General features: G+C 33.5%; 2 protein-coding genes across 10 annotated transcripts in view; one reads left to right on the top strand and one right to left on the bottom strand.

Annotated features, from left to right (window-relative positions):
• Positions 1-21,079, top strand: part of LOC111049946 (dystrophin) — a 322,297-nt gene that overhangs the window by 45,188 nt on the left and 256,030 nt on the right. For all 9 annotated transcript variants that reach the window (XR_005570482.1, XR_005570483.1, XM_039421224.1 and 6 more), the window contains exon 7: positions 9,142-9,308. Coding sequence is in view for 7 of the 9 variants with exons in the window: in XM_039421224.1 (XP_039277158.1) it covers positions 9,142-9,308 (167 nt within the window). In the remaining 2 variants the exon portion in view is untranslated. The remainder of the gene's footprint in view (positions 1-9,141; positions 9,309-21,079) is intronic.
• LOC120349882 lies at positions 1,525-7,031 on the bottom strand. The gene is made up of 3 exons (XM_039421230.1): positions 5,232-7,031; positions 2,274-3,731; positions 1,525-1,720 (listed from the first exon to the last, which is right to left on the bottom strand). Exon 1 carries the CDS (start codon positions 6,241-6,243, stop codon positions 5,242-5,244), a length of 1,002 nt encoding a protein of 333 aa, XP_039277164.1. The 5' UTR covers positions 6,244-7,031; the 3' UTR covers positions 1,525-1,720; positions 2,274-3,731; positions 5,232-5,241.

Here is a 21,079-nt window from a genome sequence, read left to right as displayed (position 1 = left end):
AATATTAGAGTGAGCAAGAACAGTGTAAATAAAGTGTGTGAAAGAACTTTTCAACTAATAAATTAAAAGATTTACCTTTCAAAGGCAAAGTGTTGGAACTGTCCAAAACATCATAATATTAAAGGTTTTGCCTAACTGAAAAACATTCCTGATGGGTTTCTTTGTACCACAGATTTATTGTGATCAAGTTTGTGGGAGCCTCTTTCTTTAAAAAGAGTTACATCTAATTTGGTTTATCTTTGATTTACCTCTACTTCGATTCTTATACAGGCTATTATCAAGTATTTTTGGTTGAGATGAATTCATCAATAGCTCTATCACTGAATCAAGTAGACCTATGTCTATCAAGCTGAAAGTATGGATAAATTATTTCATTTGTGGAATAAAGTGTTTTTATTTCAATAAGATTTCTATTCAATAAAAAATTGATTACACCCCGTTGTTTTGTAGAATTAAAGTTCTTTCTTCTAATCGCTCTTATCCATTTTCGTTTCAAAGTTTCATTTTTCGAAAAAGAAAATACCGTACGGAAACTTTTGGTGTCTTGTTATAATTCCCGTGACAATTAAGTACACAACAGTATCCCATATTTAAAACCCCAAATTCATTATTACTTTTCACAAACGAATATTAGAAGAATGATAAACAAACCATATTCATTGAAATGGAAGACCGTGAAAATTGAATTTGTAATTCCATTTTGTTTGATTACCATAAATCAGATGTGATAACAAGCATCAGCGCTCTTATTTCGCTTCCTTGCCGCCAGTAGATCATGGATCTACATGTGATGACGTCATAGTTTATTAGAGATCAGTTGTGGGGCCTAAGTAATAGGGGTTTAAGTAATAGTAGGTATTGACCTACCTCATGCACGAGAAGGAGGTTATAAAGTCCATTTCTCAAGGATGGGGTGGACCCCCCATTAGTTTCCAAGAAAAAAGACTCATGCCGGTTGAAAAAAATCGGTCAAGTCATTTTTGAGAGAATCGTGAAAAACATGGTTTTTTAGTAAATCTGCCATTTTTCTCAAGAATATTACGGAGCTCCTGCAATTTCCCCAGAAAGACTCATGTCAGTTTATGTGATTAATCACGGCACAATTGTATCTCAGCTATTTTTGAAGATATTGACTCAATTTTTTTTTAAATGAAAGAGAAAGAAAAAATCAATGTCGCTAGCCTAATTTCAACTAAAAAAAACGATTCTAAATAATATTAATGCTACTTCAAAAATCTCAAATAAACTAACCTTATTTTCAGTAGACGATGCCTGTAGTCTTGAATTAATTGCTATTTATGCACTCGTAAATAATATAGCATGTACTATGATTATGCTTCATGCAATATTAAAGAATTGTACCAAATAAAGATTCATTTTTATTTATTTTCTTCATAAATTTTAATGTTTCAAACGGCCGACCGGGTAACGGCAATTTTTCATAGACAGCTGTTTATGATTCGACTCGGTACCCACCCGGCAAAGACTTACAGAGAGCATCTTTAAGGTCTTTCACGGCAGACGACAGATCGACTTTCACGTTTCGATACTTCAATCTGGTATCGATATTTTTAATCAATCGACAATATTATTATTCTAGATTATCAATACTCAAGAAATTCAGTTGGCTAAACTGACTGTTCAGGATTGAAGGAGGATCGGAGAGCAGAGCTACTGTTTTATCTTGATAACAATCAATCATCTTATCGCTTGTGATCACCTAAAAGAAAAACAATAAGATTACATTGCATACAGCCTACGCCATAGTAGAACTCTAATTATCCGAATTAATTGAGACTGAACTCTAGTTGGTTAGGTTAATTAAATATTTTGACAATTATTGGAGTTTACAAAAAAGAAGCAGGCGGAATTAAAATAATAATATATTTACTGAATATAGTTTTACTATCTACTTTTAACACCATAACTAGGGCTAGGCTACATTATATCGAGACAATATAATTTTAGTGATATTTCTTTTAAACGCTGTCTTTTTTTAATAACTAAGACATTGTAATCCCACTGAAATTTATAATGCAGTATTTCTTAAGAGTTCTGAGAGTTCATATTCCAAAAAAAAGATTATTTTTTATAGAAATCCTAAAAAACAATTCTTCACTAACACTGACTAGCCCAAAATTAGTTGAAAAGGTAAGCTCGAGTTGGCCCAATATGGACTAATTAACAATAGGCTAATGAATTGTAATAAAACAATGATTAACAACATCTTGAATAATTAGGTAGAAAAAAGTAAACCTGTAATATTAACTTACCTCACTTTTAAAATCACAACTTATCAACAGTAGAATTTGACTGGTTACTTGAGTTTTTTTGGTGAATATTTTTTGTAAGTGGAGTAATTGAAAACGTTGATCAAAAAGTGCATGAATTGTTGGATTGTTGAAAACAGGATTATTTCTTCAGCATGCTGGCAGAATGTAAAATAACATTGAAATGGAATATATTGAACAGAGCAGAATAGAAATGGTAGACTATTGGTAATAAATTTATAAACATAATTTGATAAACTGAATGGTAGACTAATTGATGAGAAATAGTGGACTACTGGTAAGAACTTGGATTCAGAAAGATGTGGCTATTCTTGGAACTTGTTTCAATATTTTCTTTAAAAGGACCTCACGTTGTGGAAAATGTTAAATTTGTGGATAAAAAATGAAGCCTATGAATCTTGATTAGTGAGAAATTGGAATTACAAAATTATCATAGTCTGTTACTGTAAGTTCTAGCTGTCAGGAGGTGACTTTTGAGGGGACTGTTTTTATTTATTAATTGTTGCAACCAAAAGAATAACAAGAGATATAATATTAAAGGAAAAACTAGGGTTAAGATGTGCTATTTCTATTTTTATTTTTGATATATAGCAGAACTATAAGGTTACGGTACTTCTATGTTATATTTAAATGAAAATTTTGATCCAAGAATGCTAAAATTTTTGAATTTGATGATAAAATAGTTTTAAATATTAAGAAAACAATGGACCAAGAGTAATGATTTGATTATTTTGTGATAATTAAAATGGAATTGGTTCAAATCAACGAGAGTAAATTTGAATTGAATTTTAATATAGAAAATATAAATGCTAATAGGGGGAGGGATAGCATTGTTTATTTATTTATGGATGAAATTACAATCATATGAATATGATTGGGAAAGAACAAAAGGCTTAGCCCAAAACTATACTATTTGCTAATTTTGATAATAAATAACATTTTCGAAAAAATGGTTAGCCTATCTATTTAATGTTGAAAGTTTATGTTCAATTTTTGTCCAAAATATATATGAGCTAAAAAATTTGAATTTATAAGCATAAAGCACCGAATTATAGCCTATTATTATGAGAAAGGGTTTCAAGAATGGGAGGGAGGAGCATCATGTGGCTTTAAGGATGGTTCAGATTTGTGTTGAAGGTGGAACAGGTGTTGGTCTTATGGGAAGAATATGATTGTTTGAAGTAAGAGGCTTCCACATTAACTATTTGTCAAAATATATATCAACAAAATCATGCATTTTGTAGATAGGGAAAGTGCTCTACTGTTTTATGCAACGAAGCAGGATCTAGATATGACCCCAAAGGAGAAACCGATGACTGATGATAATGAAGATTTTGATCAATATTATGATTGTAAAATTGAAATGAATAGGCTACTCTGTGTTACTGGAAACCTGTTATAAAACGCCTTAAATTTTGGTTATTCTCCACAATTTTTGTTCTGAAACAAAACAAGAAAAACATAAAGGTAAATATTCATGACTGAAGATTATTAGGATTAGAGTAGGATTCAAGAAAATTGGAAAAACAAAAAGGAAAAAAATTCAAATAGCTTTTCCTAACCTTATCTTCTCCTAATCTAAGCTTTTCCCAACCTTAGCTTCTCCCAACCTAACCAACCTAACCTAACCTAACCTAAACCAACCTAACCTAACCAACCTAACCTAACCTACCTAACCTAACCTAACCTTTCCCAACCTTAGCTTCTCCCAACCTAACCAAACCTAACCTAACCCAAACCTAACCTAACCTAACCCAACCTAACCTAATCTAACCTAACCCAACCTACCTAACCTAACCTTTCCCAACCTTAGCTTCTCCCAACCTAACCTAACCCAAAACTAACCATAACCTAACCCAACCTAACCTAACCTTTCCCAACCTTAGCTTCTCCCAACCAAACCCAAACTTAACCAAACCTAACCCTAACCTAACCTAAACCAACCTAACCTAATCCAACCTAACCTAACCTAATCTACCCTAACCTAACCTAACCTAACCTAATCTAACCTAACCTAACCTAATCTAACTTAACCTAACCTTAGCTTCTCACAACCTTACTAATCCCTACCTAAGCTTTATCTCACCTTAACTTCTCCTAATCTAAGCTTCTCTTAACCTTAGCTTCTCCTAACCTAAGCTTCTCCCAACCTAAGTTTTTCCTAATCTGAGCTTTACCTAACCTGAGCTTTTCCTAACCTTAGCTACTCCTAACCTAAGCTTTCCTAACCTAAGTTTTCCTAACCTTGGTTTCTCCCAAACTACGTTTTTCCTAATCCAAGCTTCTCCTAACATAAGCTATTCCTAACCTAAGTTTTTCCCAACCTTGGTTTCTTCTAAACCAATCTTTCCCCAATCTAAGCGCTTCCTAACCTTAGCATTTCCTAATCTAAGCTTTTCCTAACCTTAGCTTCTTTTAATCTAAGTTTTTTTCCCAATCTAATCTTCACCTAACCTGAGCTTTCCCTAACTTTAGCTACTCCAACCTAAGCTTCTCCTAACCTTAGGTTTTTCCCTTATCAAAGCTTTTTCTAAACAAAGCTTTCTCTAACTCAAGCATCCCCTAACCTTAGTGTAATCGACTAATGCCTTGACTAGAAACATCATCCTCGCCTGCAAAAGGCCCCTTCCCGTCCTTGTAACTTAAAATACTCTTACTCAATTCATCAAACCCTAACCTAACAAACAAGAAAAGCAAAGCCAAACCTAATTCAATCCAACCTAAGCTATTTTTTATCCAATCCAACCAATCCTAGCCTAATAAAATGAAAAAATATAGGCTAATTCAAAATAATTCCTGCATTCAATATTATAAAAAGTGTATTAATATTATATATTCATATAATAATATATCAATATATATATATATATATATATATATATATATATATATATATATATATATATATATATAAAAAAAATGTAATATAATAGTGCTCACCTTATACTAATCAGTTCATATCATCCAAATCCAAATCGTCAGTTTCATCAGTATCATCGGTTTCCCCATCTTTTGGCTTTGCAGGGTCATATAAATTTCCTGCTTCCTTACAGAACTCAGTAAAGCAGTCAACTTTCCTCAATTTGCATGATTTCATAAATACATACTTTGATAAATAGCCAGGAAAGAAAGCTTTCTTCCTGTGGAAGCGTGGCAAAGTTGCCTTTGCCGCGCCCCAAGAAGCTTCGATCTTGTTTGTGTGAGCACCTGAAAGTGGGTCAACAAAATTCATTTTGTGATTCACTTTCAAGTGCTCAAAGCCTTCTTCTTTCAAACAATCATAAGCTTTCCAATAGTCCGACACGATTGTTGAGCCCGGTTTGATGTACTCTTTGATAATAGGTATCAGGGTATCTGATGACCGGTTCTCAACAGCCACCATGAAAACCTCTCCAGAAAGCTCATCGATGCCTCCAAACACCCACTGACCCTCAACAGCCCGCCCCCGATTATATTTTCTCTTTCCAAATTTACTCTCATCAATTTGAACTTTTCTTCCAGGTCCTCCAATTTTTTTCTTTCTCACTACTGCAAAATCAAAAGTCACTTCCCGACAGAATGAACTCCAGTCAACAACTGTCCGATTTGAAATGCCCAACTCATCAATGATCACTTTTGCGGCTACATTTTTTGTCCACAAATATATGAAACCTATAATTTTCCACAACGGAAGTTTTGACTTTTCAAAAAAAGTTCCTCGTCTAAGATTCACAGAATAACCACATCTTTTCCTTTTCTTCTTGTTCTCAGATCTGTAATTATTGCAATACCATTTATAGCCGTCTGTTTCAGAATTACACTTCCGTAATGTCATTTTACATTCATCCCGACCACAAGCTGAACAAACTATAACACGCTTCAAAATCCCCCATTCCATACACTTATCAATCAACAATTTCCCCTCATCACTCCACTTTTTTATATTCACCAGATTCACTTTTTCACCAGCCATTTTTATCTATAAAAATTATAACTTCAACATATCAAACTTTCATTCTACAATCCACACACGAGAAATTGAATTTATCCTCTGAAAGCTGATGCAGTTATACCATGTTGAAATAAGTTGAAAATAATCATGTTCAACAATTATAAAAAATATATTATTGATTTATTATTCTTATAGAATATAATAAATAAAGATAAAAATTACGAATAAAAGTTTGAGAATTTTCTATATTTTTTATATTTTAAATTGTTTTTATATAAAATTATTGTAAAGCAATAGGAAACTAAAATCAAAATCTGAAATCGATACTTGAAATCGATGCAGGAGCTTCGTAGAGGAAATTATCGATATCAATAAACTGATAATTCTATTCACCATCGATAAACATCGATTTATCCTGCACCAATGAACTACGTCACAGGCTATCACAGTGTTGATACTATCGTAATCGTTTAAAGTACCGTAATATAAATTATTTACTATAAAATAATTACATTCTGAGACAAATTTTATTTAAATTAATGTTTTTATTTAAATTAATGTTAGAAATGAGCAAAAAATACAAGATACAAGTATTTCAACAGTAAATAAAAAGTAAAAATACTGACTAAGTACTGAAAATAAGGTTAGTTCATGTGAGATTTTCGAAGTTCCTTTATTATTATATAGAATTATTTTTTTGAGTTGAAATTAGTCTAGCGACACCTATTTTTTCTTCCTCTTTCATTTAAAAAAAAATTGAGTTGATATCTTCAAAAATAGTGGGGCTACAAATGTGCCGTAATTAGTAACGTTAGCCATATTATGATGTTTTGGACAGTTCCAACACTTTGCCTTTGAAAGGTAAATCTTTTAATTTATTAGTTGAAAAGTTCTTTCACACACTTTATTTACACTGTTCTTGCTCACTCTAATATTACACTGTTATTTCACATTTTATTTACACTGTTCTTTCACACCTTAATTTAATTCTCTACTCACACTTTATTTACACTGTTCTTGCTCACTCTAATATTACACTGTTATTTCACATTTTATTTACACTGTTCTTTCACACCTTAATTTAATTCTCTACTCACACTTTATTTACACTGTTCTTCTACACTTCATGTAAACCGTTGTTTTGTAGAATTAAAGTTCTTTCTTCTAATCGCTCTTATCCATTTTCGTTTCAAAGTTTCATTTTTCGAAAAAGAAAATACCGTACGGAAACTTTTGGTGTCTTGTTATAATTCCCGCGACAATTAAGTACACAACAGTATCCCATAATTTAAAACCCCAAATTCATTATTACTTTTCACAAACGAATATTAGAAGAATGATAAACAAACCATATTCATTGAAATGGAAGACCGTGAAAATTGAATTTGTAATTCCAATTTTGTTGATTACCATAAATCAGATGTGATAACAAGCATCAGCGCTCTTATTTCGCTTGCTTGCCGCCAGTAGATCATGGATCTACATGTGATGACGTCATAGTTTATTAGAGATCAGTTGTGGGGCCTAAGTAATAGGGGTTTAAGTAATAGTAGGTATTGACCTACCTCATGCACGAGAAGGAGGTTATAAAGTCCATTTCTCAAGGATGGGGTGGACCCCCCATTAGTTTCCAAGAAAAAAGACTCATGCCGGTTGAAAAAAATCGGTCAAGTCATTTTTGAGAAATCGTGAAAAACATGGTTTTTTAGTAAATCTGCCATTTTTCTCAAGAATATTACGGAGCTCCTGCAATTTCCCCAGAAAGACTCATGAGACTCATGTCAGTTGATAGGGCTTATGAATCCATGGTATCCATGGTATAAATTTGAAGAAAATCGTTAGAGCCGTTTTCGAGAAAAAGGTGAAAAACATGGTTTTTTAGTAACCATCCGCCATTTTTTCCGCCATCTTGAATTGAATTTTATTGAATTTCTTGTTGTCGGATCCTCATGGTATAAAGACCTTAAGTTTAAAAATTCAAGTCAATCGGTTAATTAGGAATGGAGTTATCGTGTTCATAGACACACACACACACACACACACACACACACACACACACACACACACACACACACACCACACACACACACACACACACACACACACAGACAGACAAATACCCAAAAATCATGTTTTTGGACTCAGGGGACCTTGAAACGTATAGAAAACTTGAAATTAGGGTACCTTAATTTTTTTGGAAAGCAATACTTTCCTTACCTATGATGGTAATTAGGGCAAGGAAAGTAACAAGAAATGTGCAAAGGAAGTAGGAGGATTGAAAGGTTTTCCAACTATGGTTATCCGTTTACTAGGAAAACCTTCAATTTTTGAGAGAGTAAAAAAATATCAGGAAAAGTGAAGAGAAGGTAGGTATGATATGATGGGATATAGGGAGGTAATGAATGGATGGGAAAAAATCGATAGGACCAGGTTCTTGAAAATAATAAGAAATACTAGAGGATTTACTAAGGATTGCAGATTACAGAAGTATCAGCAAGCAAGCACAAAAGTCAGAAGAGCACTCTTAGTGATACTACAGTAACTATATTACCCACAGTATGGCCATTGACATTTTTCCCCCGCCGCCGCCATGAAGATTCCAAATATTTGAATTTTACAAATGGAGTTTATAGGTAAAATCGCTTGCCTTTACTTATTAAAGCATAAGGCGACAGTTCTAATAAGAAGTAGCTTCTTATTAGATCTAAAAATATTCCTCTGAAACCATATTTTTCAAGTTTATTGAATATAGAGCTGTGAGTGGAAATTACAGTATTATCATTGAGAAATAATAAATTAATCAATTGATATCAAATCATTGAGAAAATACTGAGCTATACAAAGTTATTGTTTATTATAGTTACAATTTTGTTTTGTTAATTTCAAAATTTTATTATTATATTTTTGTTTTTCTGTTAGTTAGCCATTCAGTGAGATGCGCTGTTTGTAGAATGTACCCAATTCGAGGTCTGCGATATCGTTGTTTGCATTGCATATCTTACGACCAGTGTCAGACATGCTTTTTCCATGGCTGTGTAAGCAAGCGGCACAAATTGAAACATCCAATGCAGGAATACTGCTGGCAGGTAAGATAAAGCAAATCACCAATAATTATAAGATTGAAAGTGTCCAACACAATTGATGCCATGACTGAAAAATTATTGTAACGATTTTCTTTATTTGGTTATATGAGTATTTGGTCATTTGAAATAAATATTTTTGAACTTCTTCTTTCTTGAAGTCGTTCGTCAGAAAAGATACTAGTACATAGGATATACCACTTGAAACTTCTAGAGAAAACAAAAACTTAATAATAGAACCTCACACCATTGGCATTGAATAATAGCTGTTTCAATTGAGATGCAACTGCTTTTATAATGATAACCCACTATCACAGAATAAATACAAAATGGAAAGTATCAATCCAACCAATGCATTTTACATGACGCCAATACGTGACTGCACCAAGACCATGTCACGTGACTGCGCCGTCTTGTTAGAAATTACAATTACCGCTACTATTACAATGCTAGACTTTCTTTCAAGATGGCGGATTATGGCGTCAGGATACTAGCCTACTTTCCATACTGTATTGTATTCTGTGTCACTATAATGGTCAATCCCGTGTTATCGGATGGGCATGTTATATTGATGGTCCCGGCTGATATATAACAGAAGTCCTCAGGCGAGGAGGAACTTCTGTCAGGACCTCTCAGCAATAACAGCCATATGTAATGATGTGGATCGGGAATATACCCAGTGGGAAGGAACTTATGATTTGGGAATATTTCCTAGACAAAGACATTTTGGGAATTTATGGGGACTTAAGGGAATTTATAAAATTGCTCTAAAAATAATTGAAATTGATCAATCTCACTAATATTTTACATTAATATAATCAATAAATCAAATGACATGTAGTTCCGACATTCAATATAGATCCCTGCATGATTAGATTTTGTCAGACCGGCATACGGCAAAATAAATCCACAGGGAGCGCAGCCTTATGTGATTCCCATATTCATATGAGTATCCCCCGCCCCCCTAAAAAAACAAATAATTGAAATAGCTTTTATAACTTGAGAGTAAATAATTCAAAATTATTAAATTTTTGTTTTTGAAATATGAATTATTAATTAACTAATATCGGGGGACCTAGCTTCACTCTGGAGTACAAAAGCATAGAAAATTAATAACGAAAGATGAAATTATAATATATTTATAGTTTATATTTAGAATGATATACTATGTTTGCTACAATATTTGTTAATATACTAGGGGTATTCACAATGTTGTTTTAGACAAGGATTGGCTGGATTGTGAACGCCCCATCTAAAACCAACTGCTATAAGCCAAGGTCTATAAATACAGGTCATGTCACTCATGTTCCTTATGGAGCGGCCATTTTATGGGGTCATTATGGCGGTACATTATAAAATCCAATCTAATTCAATTTGCTCGTAACAAAATTATGCATTTTAAAAACAATATTCTGATTCAGATAATATGTGAATTCAGGTTTTCAATTTTTTAATAATGAAATTTCAATAATAAATGCTTCAATTACTCATTTATTTATTATTGAAAATTGTTCTTATTCTTGTAACTCAAGGATTATGATTCAAAAGGCATTGGGACAAGACAGAAATATGCGAGGCCAATTTTAAAAAGAGTTTCAAGTTCCCGATCTATTTAATCTAAAAATCAACAATTCAGTTACTAGTTTGAATCTAAATATTAGTCTATTATTCTGTCGCAACAATTTATTTTTCGCCCCACTTGGATGTAATGAGCTGGTTTCCGTGCGTCATATGGAGGCCAAAAGTGATTGTTTTCTGACCAGGCCAGTAAAATTTTTACGGCCCTAGGGCTGTAAAATAGCCTTGAAGTCAGCTGATTCTGATTTGATGTGAACGTGTTTATGAAACGGAATCAGTTTATGCTTCTAGAATTGAATAAAGTATTTTGCAATAAGATACTATCATTTTATTTGGATGAATGAAATACAAATAAGATATTATAAACTATTCAAATTCAATTTTCAGAGTATAATAGAATCTATCCTCAAACCTCATAGTACTGCGTTTATCACGAAACCTGGTGGATAATTTTGGAACTACTTGGGCAATATCCATGGTACTGAACGTTTTCACAAATAGTTTATGAAACGGAATTAGTTTATGCTTCTAGAATTGAATAAAGTATTCTGCAATAATTACTATCATTTTATTTGGATGAATGAAATACAGATAAGATATATTATAAATTATTCAAATTCGATTTTCAGAGTAGGATAGAACTTCTAACCTAAATTTCCGAAGTCAACAACAAGCATTGTTGACGTTAACATTCAGATTGGCCAAATTTCAAGTGTGCTAAAACAGCTGATCAAAAAATGTTTCATTATCCGTGTTTTTGTTATTTAATAATAATTAAAACATTTATAATAATATCATCTTATTGTCATTTAAAAGAATAAAAAAGTATAAACTCAACCTCTTACATAATTGAAGATAATCTTTTAGGTTATTTAGACAAATCAGAATAAAAAATAAAAATACTTGGACAATTTCCTGATATTAAGATTACCTCAGATTTGCTTGAGCTATGACCTTCCACTTTTGCTTTTGGAAGTGCTTAATAAACAATTATTCTCATATATATATATATATATATATATATATATATATATATATATATATATATATATATATTGTTTATTTTTCTGTGTGGCGAAAAATAGCGTTCGCACCATGGGCAAAAATGTTTTTCCAGCTCTCAATCTTTTCTCAATCTTTGAAAAACAATTTCGAGCCGGAAAAGTCTCATTTTCGGCCTTAGGTGCGAAATATACTACACTATGTTTTGGCCTACGGCCTCGGACTTGAAAACCGATTTCGAGCCGGAAAAGTCTCATTTTCGGCCCTAGGTGCGTAATATACTATTACAATTCAAAGCCAAGCAATATCCATTGAACAATATTACAAAATAACACATTATGTTGTTCAATCCATAATGATAACAGCTGATAAATTTGAAAATTGGTGAACTACGACCCCATAAAATGGCGATTTTGCAATGCATCACGGGATTGTGTCATAACCTGTATTTTTATAGACCTTGCTATAAGCCACTATATCGCCATTTTATGGGGTCCTAGTTCACCAATAATTTTCAAATTTATCAGCTGTTATCATTATGGATTGAACAACATGATGTGTTATTTTGTAATATTGTTCAAGGATATTGCTTGGCTTTGAATTGTAAAATAAATTGTTCCGACAGAATAATAATATTTAGATTCCAACTAGTAACTGAATTGTTGATTTTTAGATTTAATTGATCGGGAACTTGAAACTCTTTTTGAAATTGGCCTCGCATATTTCTGTCTTGTCCCAATATCTATTGAATCATAATCCTTGAGTTAGAAGAATAAGAACAATTTTTAATAATAAATAAATGAATAATTGAAGCATTTATTATTGAAATTTCATTATTAAAAAATTGAAAACCTGGACTCACGTATTATCTGAGCAAAAATATTGCTTTTAAAATGCATAATTTTGTGACGAGCAAATTGAATTAGATTGGATTCTCAAATGTACCGCCATGAAGACCCCATAAAATGGCCGCTCCATAAGGAACATGAGTGTCATGACCTGTATTTATAGACCTTGCTATAAGCTAACTGCAGTAGCGATCCAAGCGGATAATTTGTGTAACTCAAAGTTTATAACCTTACTTTTGCTACCTCGTATGTTTTGATGCAGTTTCTTGAAAGTTTGCTTTTGCTTGATCGCTAGTATTAAAATATCGATTCTTAAAATTGCTGATTTGTTGATTTTAAGTTTATTATTGTTGGTTTTAAGTTGTTAATTGTTGATTTTAAGTTGCTTAGTGTTGTATTAAAATGCCAAAACTAGTGAAAAGTGGACGTTGTGTGAGACTGACAAGTGACTGCATTTTTCAAAGTTTAGTTTAGTTCAATTTTCGTCATGTAACACTACATAATCAAGCAAAGCTTGGTAGTATATGACACGTCAAATAGTATTGAGTACAATACTCAAAAAAGTAATCATAAAATAGAGAAAAAAAGAAGAAAATCAGAACATACAAAGTAGTTGAAAATATATGCTAGCAAAAAATACCTACACGCGCCAACAGTTGAAGCTTTCCTCTACACTGTACGGAGATGCATCGATCAATTTAGCTTTTATTGCATTCTTAAACCTTTTTGGGCTCTCAATACATTTTATTTCAATAGGAAGAGAGTTATAAGCTCTTAATCCGCTATAATGTGGCCTTCAAATCCTTCAGTGTTCAGATGCAGAGGAGCAAAATGAACTAATTGAAACTATATTAGTTAAAATATGAACTATATTAGTGATATTATCATGCAGGTATTCGGCCCCTTTAAGATTGGTGATGTAAAAAAATCAACAGTTCCGTGTTACTTGAATTAGATGAAGGACGATTCAAATCGATGGTTAGGGTAAATTTTCACCAGTTTGAATCAATTTTAGCAGAAATTTCTGATGATCCACTATTTATGTCAAAACAAATGTCTGTGGAAATGCAAGTTGCCATTGTTTTATACAGACTAGGGAGTTCTGGTGAAGGTACTTTAATTAAGAAAGTTGCCAACCTATTCGGATGTGGTGATGGGGGTACATTGAATATTATTACAAAAGTATTACAATAGTATTCTCGGCAATCCTGAAGAAATCTGATAAATTCTTGTTTTGGCCAAATAAGGATGAGAAAAAAAAATTATTTCAAAAACATTCGATGAACCGACCAATTGTATTGGCTACGTGGATGGGACTGAAATTCCATTAGCTGAGAAGCCTAGCTGGGATCCAGATTCCAGAATCTACGTATAAGACATGTAATATCAGGGTTCCCTGACCAGAGAATAAGAAGTGTGCATCACCAGAGAATGTTTTCATATTCGAGGATTAACAGAAATAAATCAGATTTTTTTGGTGGGGTCGAATGGATCGCGGATGGCTACAAATCAGTAGCCTAAAACAACTAAAAATCCGAATCACCGATGAGGAGGGACTTCAATTTGTCTGCGACTGGATTACGGTTTGCTGCATTCTCCACAATATTCTTTTGAAAACAGAAGAAATTAAAGTTGTGCCTAATCCCGACTTTGAGGAGGATATTGCAGATTCAGACTGTGATATCAATGAGGACATTGAACAAAACTCATATGCTATTAATGGAAGAAATGCCTTGTTGGAAATCATAAATGCGAAATGGTAGTGATTAGAGCAAATTGAAATATTTCATTTTTCTGTTAGATTGCTTCCCGAAGTTCTTACTTCAAATAAATAAATTTTATTCAGTCTCTTTATTACTTTCTTTTGTGTTCTATGTTGGGAATAAATTCATCTGTTCCATAATAGGCTACGTCCTCAAATATAAATTACTTAGAAGTACCATCCAAATAGTACAATAAACTGCAAGCGAATATCTTTTTATGGTCATGAAAAGTTCATTAATGTCGATCCATTCATGCAGTTATTTTCAATATATATATTTTTAATTTTATTACTTTGTTATTAGCCGTTTCTACGTGTGGTGTTTCCACTTTTTTCAACAAAGAATGGTTAAAAAGCTATAATAAAATAAGTTATAAAAATTAAAAAAGAAACGTTTATGACAGAAAATAAAAATAAAAAACTTACAGGCTTAATTATTGTTGTAGATCTTTATTATACTTGATGTGAATTTCGAACAAATTACAAATTTTCAGTGAAAGAACACTTACATTTTTATGTACTTACAAGTTTGTACAACAAAAATAAAATAGGTGTAACACTAGTGAAATGTGAGTGTTTTTCCACTTGACAGTTTTTCATCCAGTTAACATGCTAGAATTATTATTTTGTGAGCCACTTTTGAATTGCAACTGTAATTGCAGTTTTTTTTAATTCTAATTCATGCTTCAATTTTTCTTTTTGCAATTCAAGTTCCATTTCGTATTTCAGTTTGGAGTTTTAGTTCATATTTTTCATCAACTTCCTTGTTTCGAATTTTAAACTCCCCCTCCATCCTCTGCTGTTCTAACTTCAACCGCTCTTGCTTCAACTCCAAAGCAAGTTTTCTCAAGTCAAATTCCTTTCCTTTTGCTTCCTCTTCCAATTTCTGTTTTTTACATAAATTTGGAGTTGGATTCATGCACTTAGAACATAAAAAAATAACTAGAAGAAATTTATTAGATGAATTTAATATGACGTATTGCATATTATGAAGTATGTAAAAAATGAGGGCGACATTACAGGAAATACAGGGTTGTGCAGAGGAAACGCATGTTTTTTAAACAGCCAGTACTCGTCAACTGGAGAGGGTATTGCCCTGGAACGAATGTTGGCAGACGACCCATACTATGCTATTTCAGTTGCTATGAGCGTTGGAACGTACAACATCGTGTGTTTGCTGTTAAGCAGTTTTTTTTAGAAACAATGAATCTGTAGTCACAGTGCAACGCTTTTTCGTCAATATTTTAGAGTTGAGGGTCGAGGTGCAATGCCCGATCGAAATACTGTACTGCGATGGGTTGCAGCGTTTAAGAGTACTAGTTCTGTGATGAAAAAGAAACCACCTGGTCTTCCCCGTTCCCCGGAAAGTGCAGACCGAGTCAGAACGACAGTTGTTACTAGTCCTAGACGATCGACTCGACGACACTGACTCGGTCTATATTTTCAGGAGTACGAACTGAACGAGAAAGACCAGGTGGTTCCTTTTTCATCACAGAACTAGTACTCCTAAACGCTGCAGCCCATCGGAGTACAGTATTTCTATCGGGCATTGCACCGATCAACTCTAAAATATTGACGAAAAAGCGTTGCACTGTGACTACAGATTCATTGTTTCTAAAAAAACTGGTTAACAGCGAACACACTATGTTGTATGTTCCAACGCTCATAGCAACTGAAATGGCATAGTATGGGTCGTCTGCCAATATTCGTTCCAGGGCAATACCCTCTCCCGTTGACGAGTACTGGCTGTTCGAAAAACATGTGTTTCCTCTGCACAACTCTGTATAACCTGTAATGTCACAATACATCATAGGGTGCTACACTAATATTTTAGACATCTCACCTGTGCGAGTTAACTCAATGGAGCAGTCATCTTTTGTTGCAGTTTCCTTGACAATTTGCCTTTTAATTTATTGCAAGGGCTACTTGTACTAAGAGTGTCTTGATTGTTTGATGTAGTGGGAAGTGTTACATTTCTTCCTCTTCAACTCCACTAACATCCAACACTTTTACATCCTTGTTAATTATAATTGTAGGAGGTACAGTGTCTTGCTCTACGATGCATTGCCCTCTCTCCATTATCACTGGCAGCGCACACTCCACTTTTTGGCCTAAGATTTCGTCCATTTCTAAGAAAAACCGACTTTTCCTGATCAGATATTCTGGAACATAATTAAAATTACATCAGTATGTTAAAGTTATTGAATTATAATGAATTATAATGAAGGTGTTCCACAGGGCTCTGTTTTGGGTCCCTTGCTGTTTTTGATTGCCATAAATGACTTGAACCTAGAAGGGAGGGCTCTAAAATTTGCAGATGATACCACTATAATCTCTTCTGGTCGGAATCCAACTCAGGCTCTACAGGTGGCAGAAGTCGTGTTTGGAGAAGCTAGGATGTGGCTGGAAACAAATAATGGAATTGTCACATTGAGGGACTGTGTAAGAGGCTGGCAAGAGTGACCTATCTACTACGGAAGCTGACACAGCTGGTGAGCAGACCCTACCTGATTGTTGTCTACTATGCCCTCTTCCACAGCATCCTGGGCTATGGGCTGCAGCTTTGGGGTCATGCATCTGATTGCCAAAAAGTTTTAATAATGCAGAAGAGAGCTGTCCGCATCATCACCTCCAGTGGTTACATTGAACACTGCAGACCGCTCTTCAAGTCTACTGGAATAATGACTATATTTAGTTATTATATTTATTTAAGTGCCCTTCATGTCAAGATAAATTTTGACAAGTACAACTTGAGGAGAGACTTACATAGTCATAACACTCGGAATGGTTGCATGATTGACATTCCTTATTCCCGACTAAGTAGGACAAGAGACTCATTTCCTACTGTGGCACTAAAAATCTTTAACAAGCTGCCTAGATGGTTAACAGCCTAGAGTACTCAGGCCTTCAAGGCCAAGCTCAAGTGTTGGCTTAAGGAAAACCCTTTCTATGGGTTACATGAGTTCTTTGAAGTGACCATGCCATCTTGATAACTCTAGTTTATACTCATGACTAACTTCAAGAAAAGTTATATTCTTATTATGTTGACACAACCTAACCGGCTCCGCTGGTCTTGGTGAAGATAAAGTGTATAAGTGTGTATACGTGAATAATTATAGTCAGCGAAATTTTTTGTTCATTTAGAAAGCAACTATTTTATCATCTTTATAGAAAATCAATTTTTAAATTAAAGTAGTTAATTCATTTTATTTATGATTGTTGTTAAGATTGATGATGATTGTCATATGGTAATGATTGTTGTTCAGATACTTACCCTCAACTGTTTTTCTTGATTTTCTGCCAGAAGTCCGGCGCCTATATTATTTCTCCAGGCAAGGGCCTCCTTATTATTTGCTTTTAAGTTTTTCATCCTGTCCATGAGCTTTTCATAATATGATCGTTGATTTGGTTTCTGTAAAATAGGTGAAATAGATTTCTATAACATAGGTACATAAGTAGCAGGCGACAAATAGGCGACACAAAATTTTTTAGTGTAATTTGTTAACAACGCCAGATAAAAGATTAAACATAAATAGGTTAATTAGTGAGGATTTTTTTTATTGAGAATAACACTTCAATCTTAGGTCAATTATACAGAATTACATACCGGTAGTTTTAGGTTGAAGATTTTTTTAACAACTTGCATAGCATAGGTTTAAAGATTTCCACAAAAAAGTATGAAACAGTGTAACTTATTTTTTTATTTACTTTTTCTACGGTATTCAAGTATTAACATCTACTTCTACATACCTCATATTTATCTTTTCCGTGAAATGAAATGTATTCCAGGAGTGCAAGAGTATCATCTTTTAGTCTAGCGTTTTGTTTCCCTCTGTCAATTTCTGTTTTACCAAAATACCCAACAACAAATTTGAGGGGAAGAGGTTAGTTTGAAAAGTAGATTATAAACATATGGCTGCTGTTTTAACAGAGATAGCTAGAGTTAGCGGACTCAGACCTGCGCTATCTGCTATCTCGTCTGTTTTTATCTAACGTACTACTCAAGGTAGTTAGTTCTGTCTACTAACGTTGCATTGATACCACTATAGCATTGAGTTGACTCAGACCTAGCAAATAGCTGGAATTAGCGAATAGCTCGACCAGGACCTCCTATATACTACCGAACCTGAGCCTAAAAAAAATGGCCGCCATAAGTGGTGGTCTTATAGAAATTCCTACTGAAAAATATCACTAATCAGCTGTTAGAGAGCGTCTCAGTTTGTCGAAATTTCAGTTTATCTATTCCTGTTTAAAATATCAATGCCGGCCACCACATACGGAGGCCATTTTTACTTTCCTTGGCCTATTACCATAGGTAAGGAAAGTATTGCTTTCAGAAAAAAATTAATGTACCCCAATTTCTAAATTTCTATACGTTTCAAGGTACCCTGAGTCCAAAAAAGTGTTTTTTGGGTATTGGCCTCTGTGTGTGTGTGTGTGTGTGTGTGTGTGTGTATGAGTGTATGTGCGTCTGTGTACACGATATCTCATCTCCCAGTTAACGAAATGACTTGAAATTTAGAACTCAAGGTCCTTACGATGTAAGGATCCGACACGAACAATTTCAATCAGATGCAATTCAAGATGGCGGCTGAAATGGCAAAAATGTTGTAAAAAACAGGGTTTTCTCGATTTTATCGAAAACGGCTCCAACGATTCCGATTAAATTCATACCTGAAGTAGTCATTGATAAGCACTATCAACTGCAACAAGTCCTATATCTGTAAAAATTCCAGGAGCTCCGCACCATATATGCAAAGTTTGATTTAAGATTCTCAATTATCAGCCTTTATAATACAATAACACTTTGACTGCCACCTATAGGCTACTTGAGAAAAAACTTCCATTCTGGCCAACCAACTTTTTTCTTATATTATTTCAAAATTATGTATGTAATGAACAAATATTTAGTCCAAAATAATTTTGGACTAAAATTGAAGCTGTTATTTCAATTTTAAATTGTGGTGACGTATTGGTCTCACGCGGCCATAATATGTGGTCCTGGAGACCACATGAGCCGCGTGAGATCAACGTGTCACCAAACTTTTCTAATAATTTTTCAGGTCTTGTGAAGAAATAAACAATATTCAAATGTTTGAATCTTTTCTAATAATATTAAAATATTAATTCACACATAATAAAGAGTATTTATCTTGAAAAAACAATCACTATCGGAAATCAGGAATTCACTTATCACTCTTTCAATTGTATTAGTTATTGAAGAATCTATTGGTGGATGTGCACTTGTAGAAGCAACTGGTTCGCCTACATTGGAATTTCTGACATTTTTTTGTTTTTTGTTGAGGTTGTTCTTCACTGGAGTCATCACTATTTTCACTAGGTTTGTATTCATCAGACAAATAAGTATCATCTAACTCTTGAATATAATCCAACTCTTCATCAGATAATAAGTCCTGTTAAAGTTTATTTATACAAACTTGCTCGGATTGATAGTTACTTGCCATTTCAGAAACTTTTCACCATCACAATCACCACTAACAAACTTCATAGAAACACGTTTCAATAATTATTGAAAATAGGTTATCAATACAGAAGGAAGCTTCTTGATAGCAACTCCTTGTGAAACAAAAATATGTTATTGAAGCTAAAAAGAAACAGCTGATTTCATGTGAAATTAGCAATGTTTGAATTAGAAATGAAATAAATGGAAAAATATTATTTCAAAGGTTTAAAAGGAATTGTGATGGATTTTTACTTTTATGCAAAATAAAAATAGAACAAACACTCATATGACCAGGCCATGGCAGTTTTAGTACCTACTGGCCATGCACTTTCGAATAGTATTGGAATGCATAGGAAATGTGAAGCCACTGCGACATCACATGGCCTTTTCTGAAAGAAGTGCCTGTGAGTCCACCTTGGATTCACGCGGCCGGTAGGCTCAATACAATGTGAGTCCACTGTGGACTCACGCGGCAGTCAAAGTGACAAAAAATTCCAAGTGGAAAAGTTTGAGCATGAAAACCTCTGCAATTAATGTCCATTAAAATTTCCACCTAAAATTGGAAATAAGCTTTAAATTCAAGAAAATGTGAATATTAAATTGCAAACTGTTGGTTCTATTGAATCATTCACTATGAAGAGATAGCAGACCTAGTGTGTCTCCAGCGTTATTGGCCTATCACCAGCTGTCTCATATCTTTTAATAGTAGACTTGAGATGCGCGAGAACACTAGCGTCAGGTGATCAATTTTCATAACGGCAAGGAAATTTGTGTGAGTGCGCCACACCAGGTCCGGTATATAGGAAGTCCTGGCTCGACTTAGCCAGCTAACTCCAACATTTTGAATACCCCTACTATCTCTTTTCTGTATAGGGCCACTTGTAATAAAATATAAATAAAAATAAAAAGATTCCCATGTCAAAGGATAATTACAGAAAAGAAAAGAAAATAATAAAATATATGGCAGTAACAAATGGATATAATACCAAAACTATTGATAGAATGATTTACAAACAAAAAGAGAAAGTAATACAGAATAGTACTCAAAATAATCAAGGAAATGTAGGAAATAAAGAATATATTTGTGTTCCATATAACACAATATTTAATAGAGCTATAAGAA

This window comes from Nilaparvata lugens, chromosome 2 (assembly GCF_014356525.2).
Source record: "Nilaparvata lugens isolate BPH chromosome 2, ASM1435652v1, whole genome shotgun sequence".
Lineage (NCBI taxonomy): Eukaryota > Metazoa > Arthropoda > Insecta > Hemiptera > Delphacidae > Nilaparvata > Nilaparvata lugens.
Note: the sequence above shows the minus strand (reverse complement) of the source record. Positions and strands in the feature narration are given on the sequence as shown.

What these genes read in the sequence shown, in the direction of transcription:
- LOC120349882 (XM_039421230.1), bottom strand. Translation starts at nt 6,243, where the DNA reads ATGGCTGGTGAAAAAGTGAATCTGGTGAATATAAAAAAGTGGAGTGAT.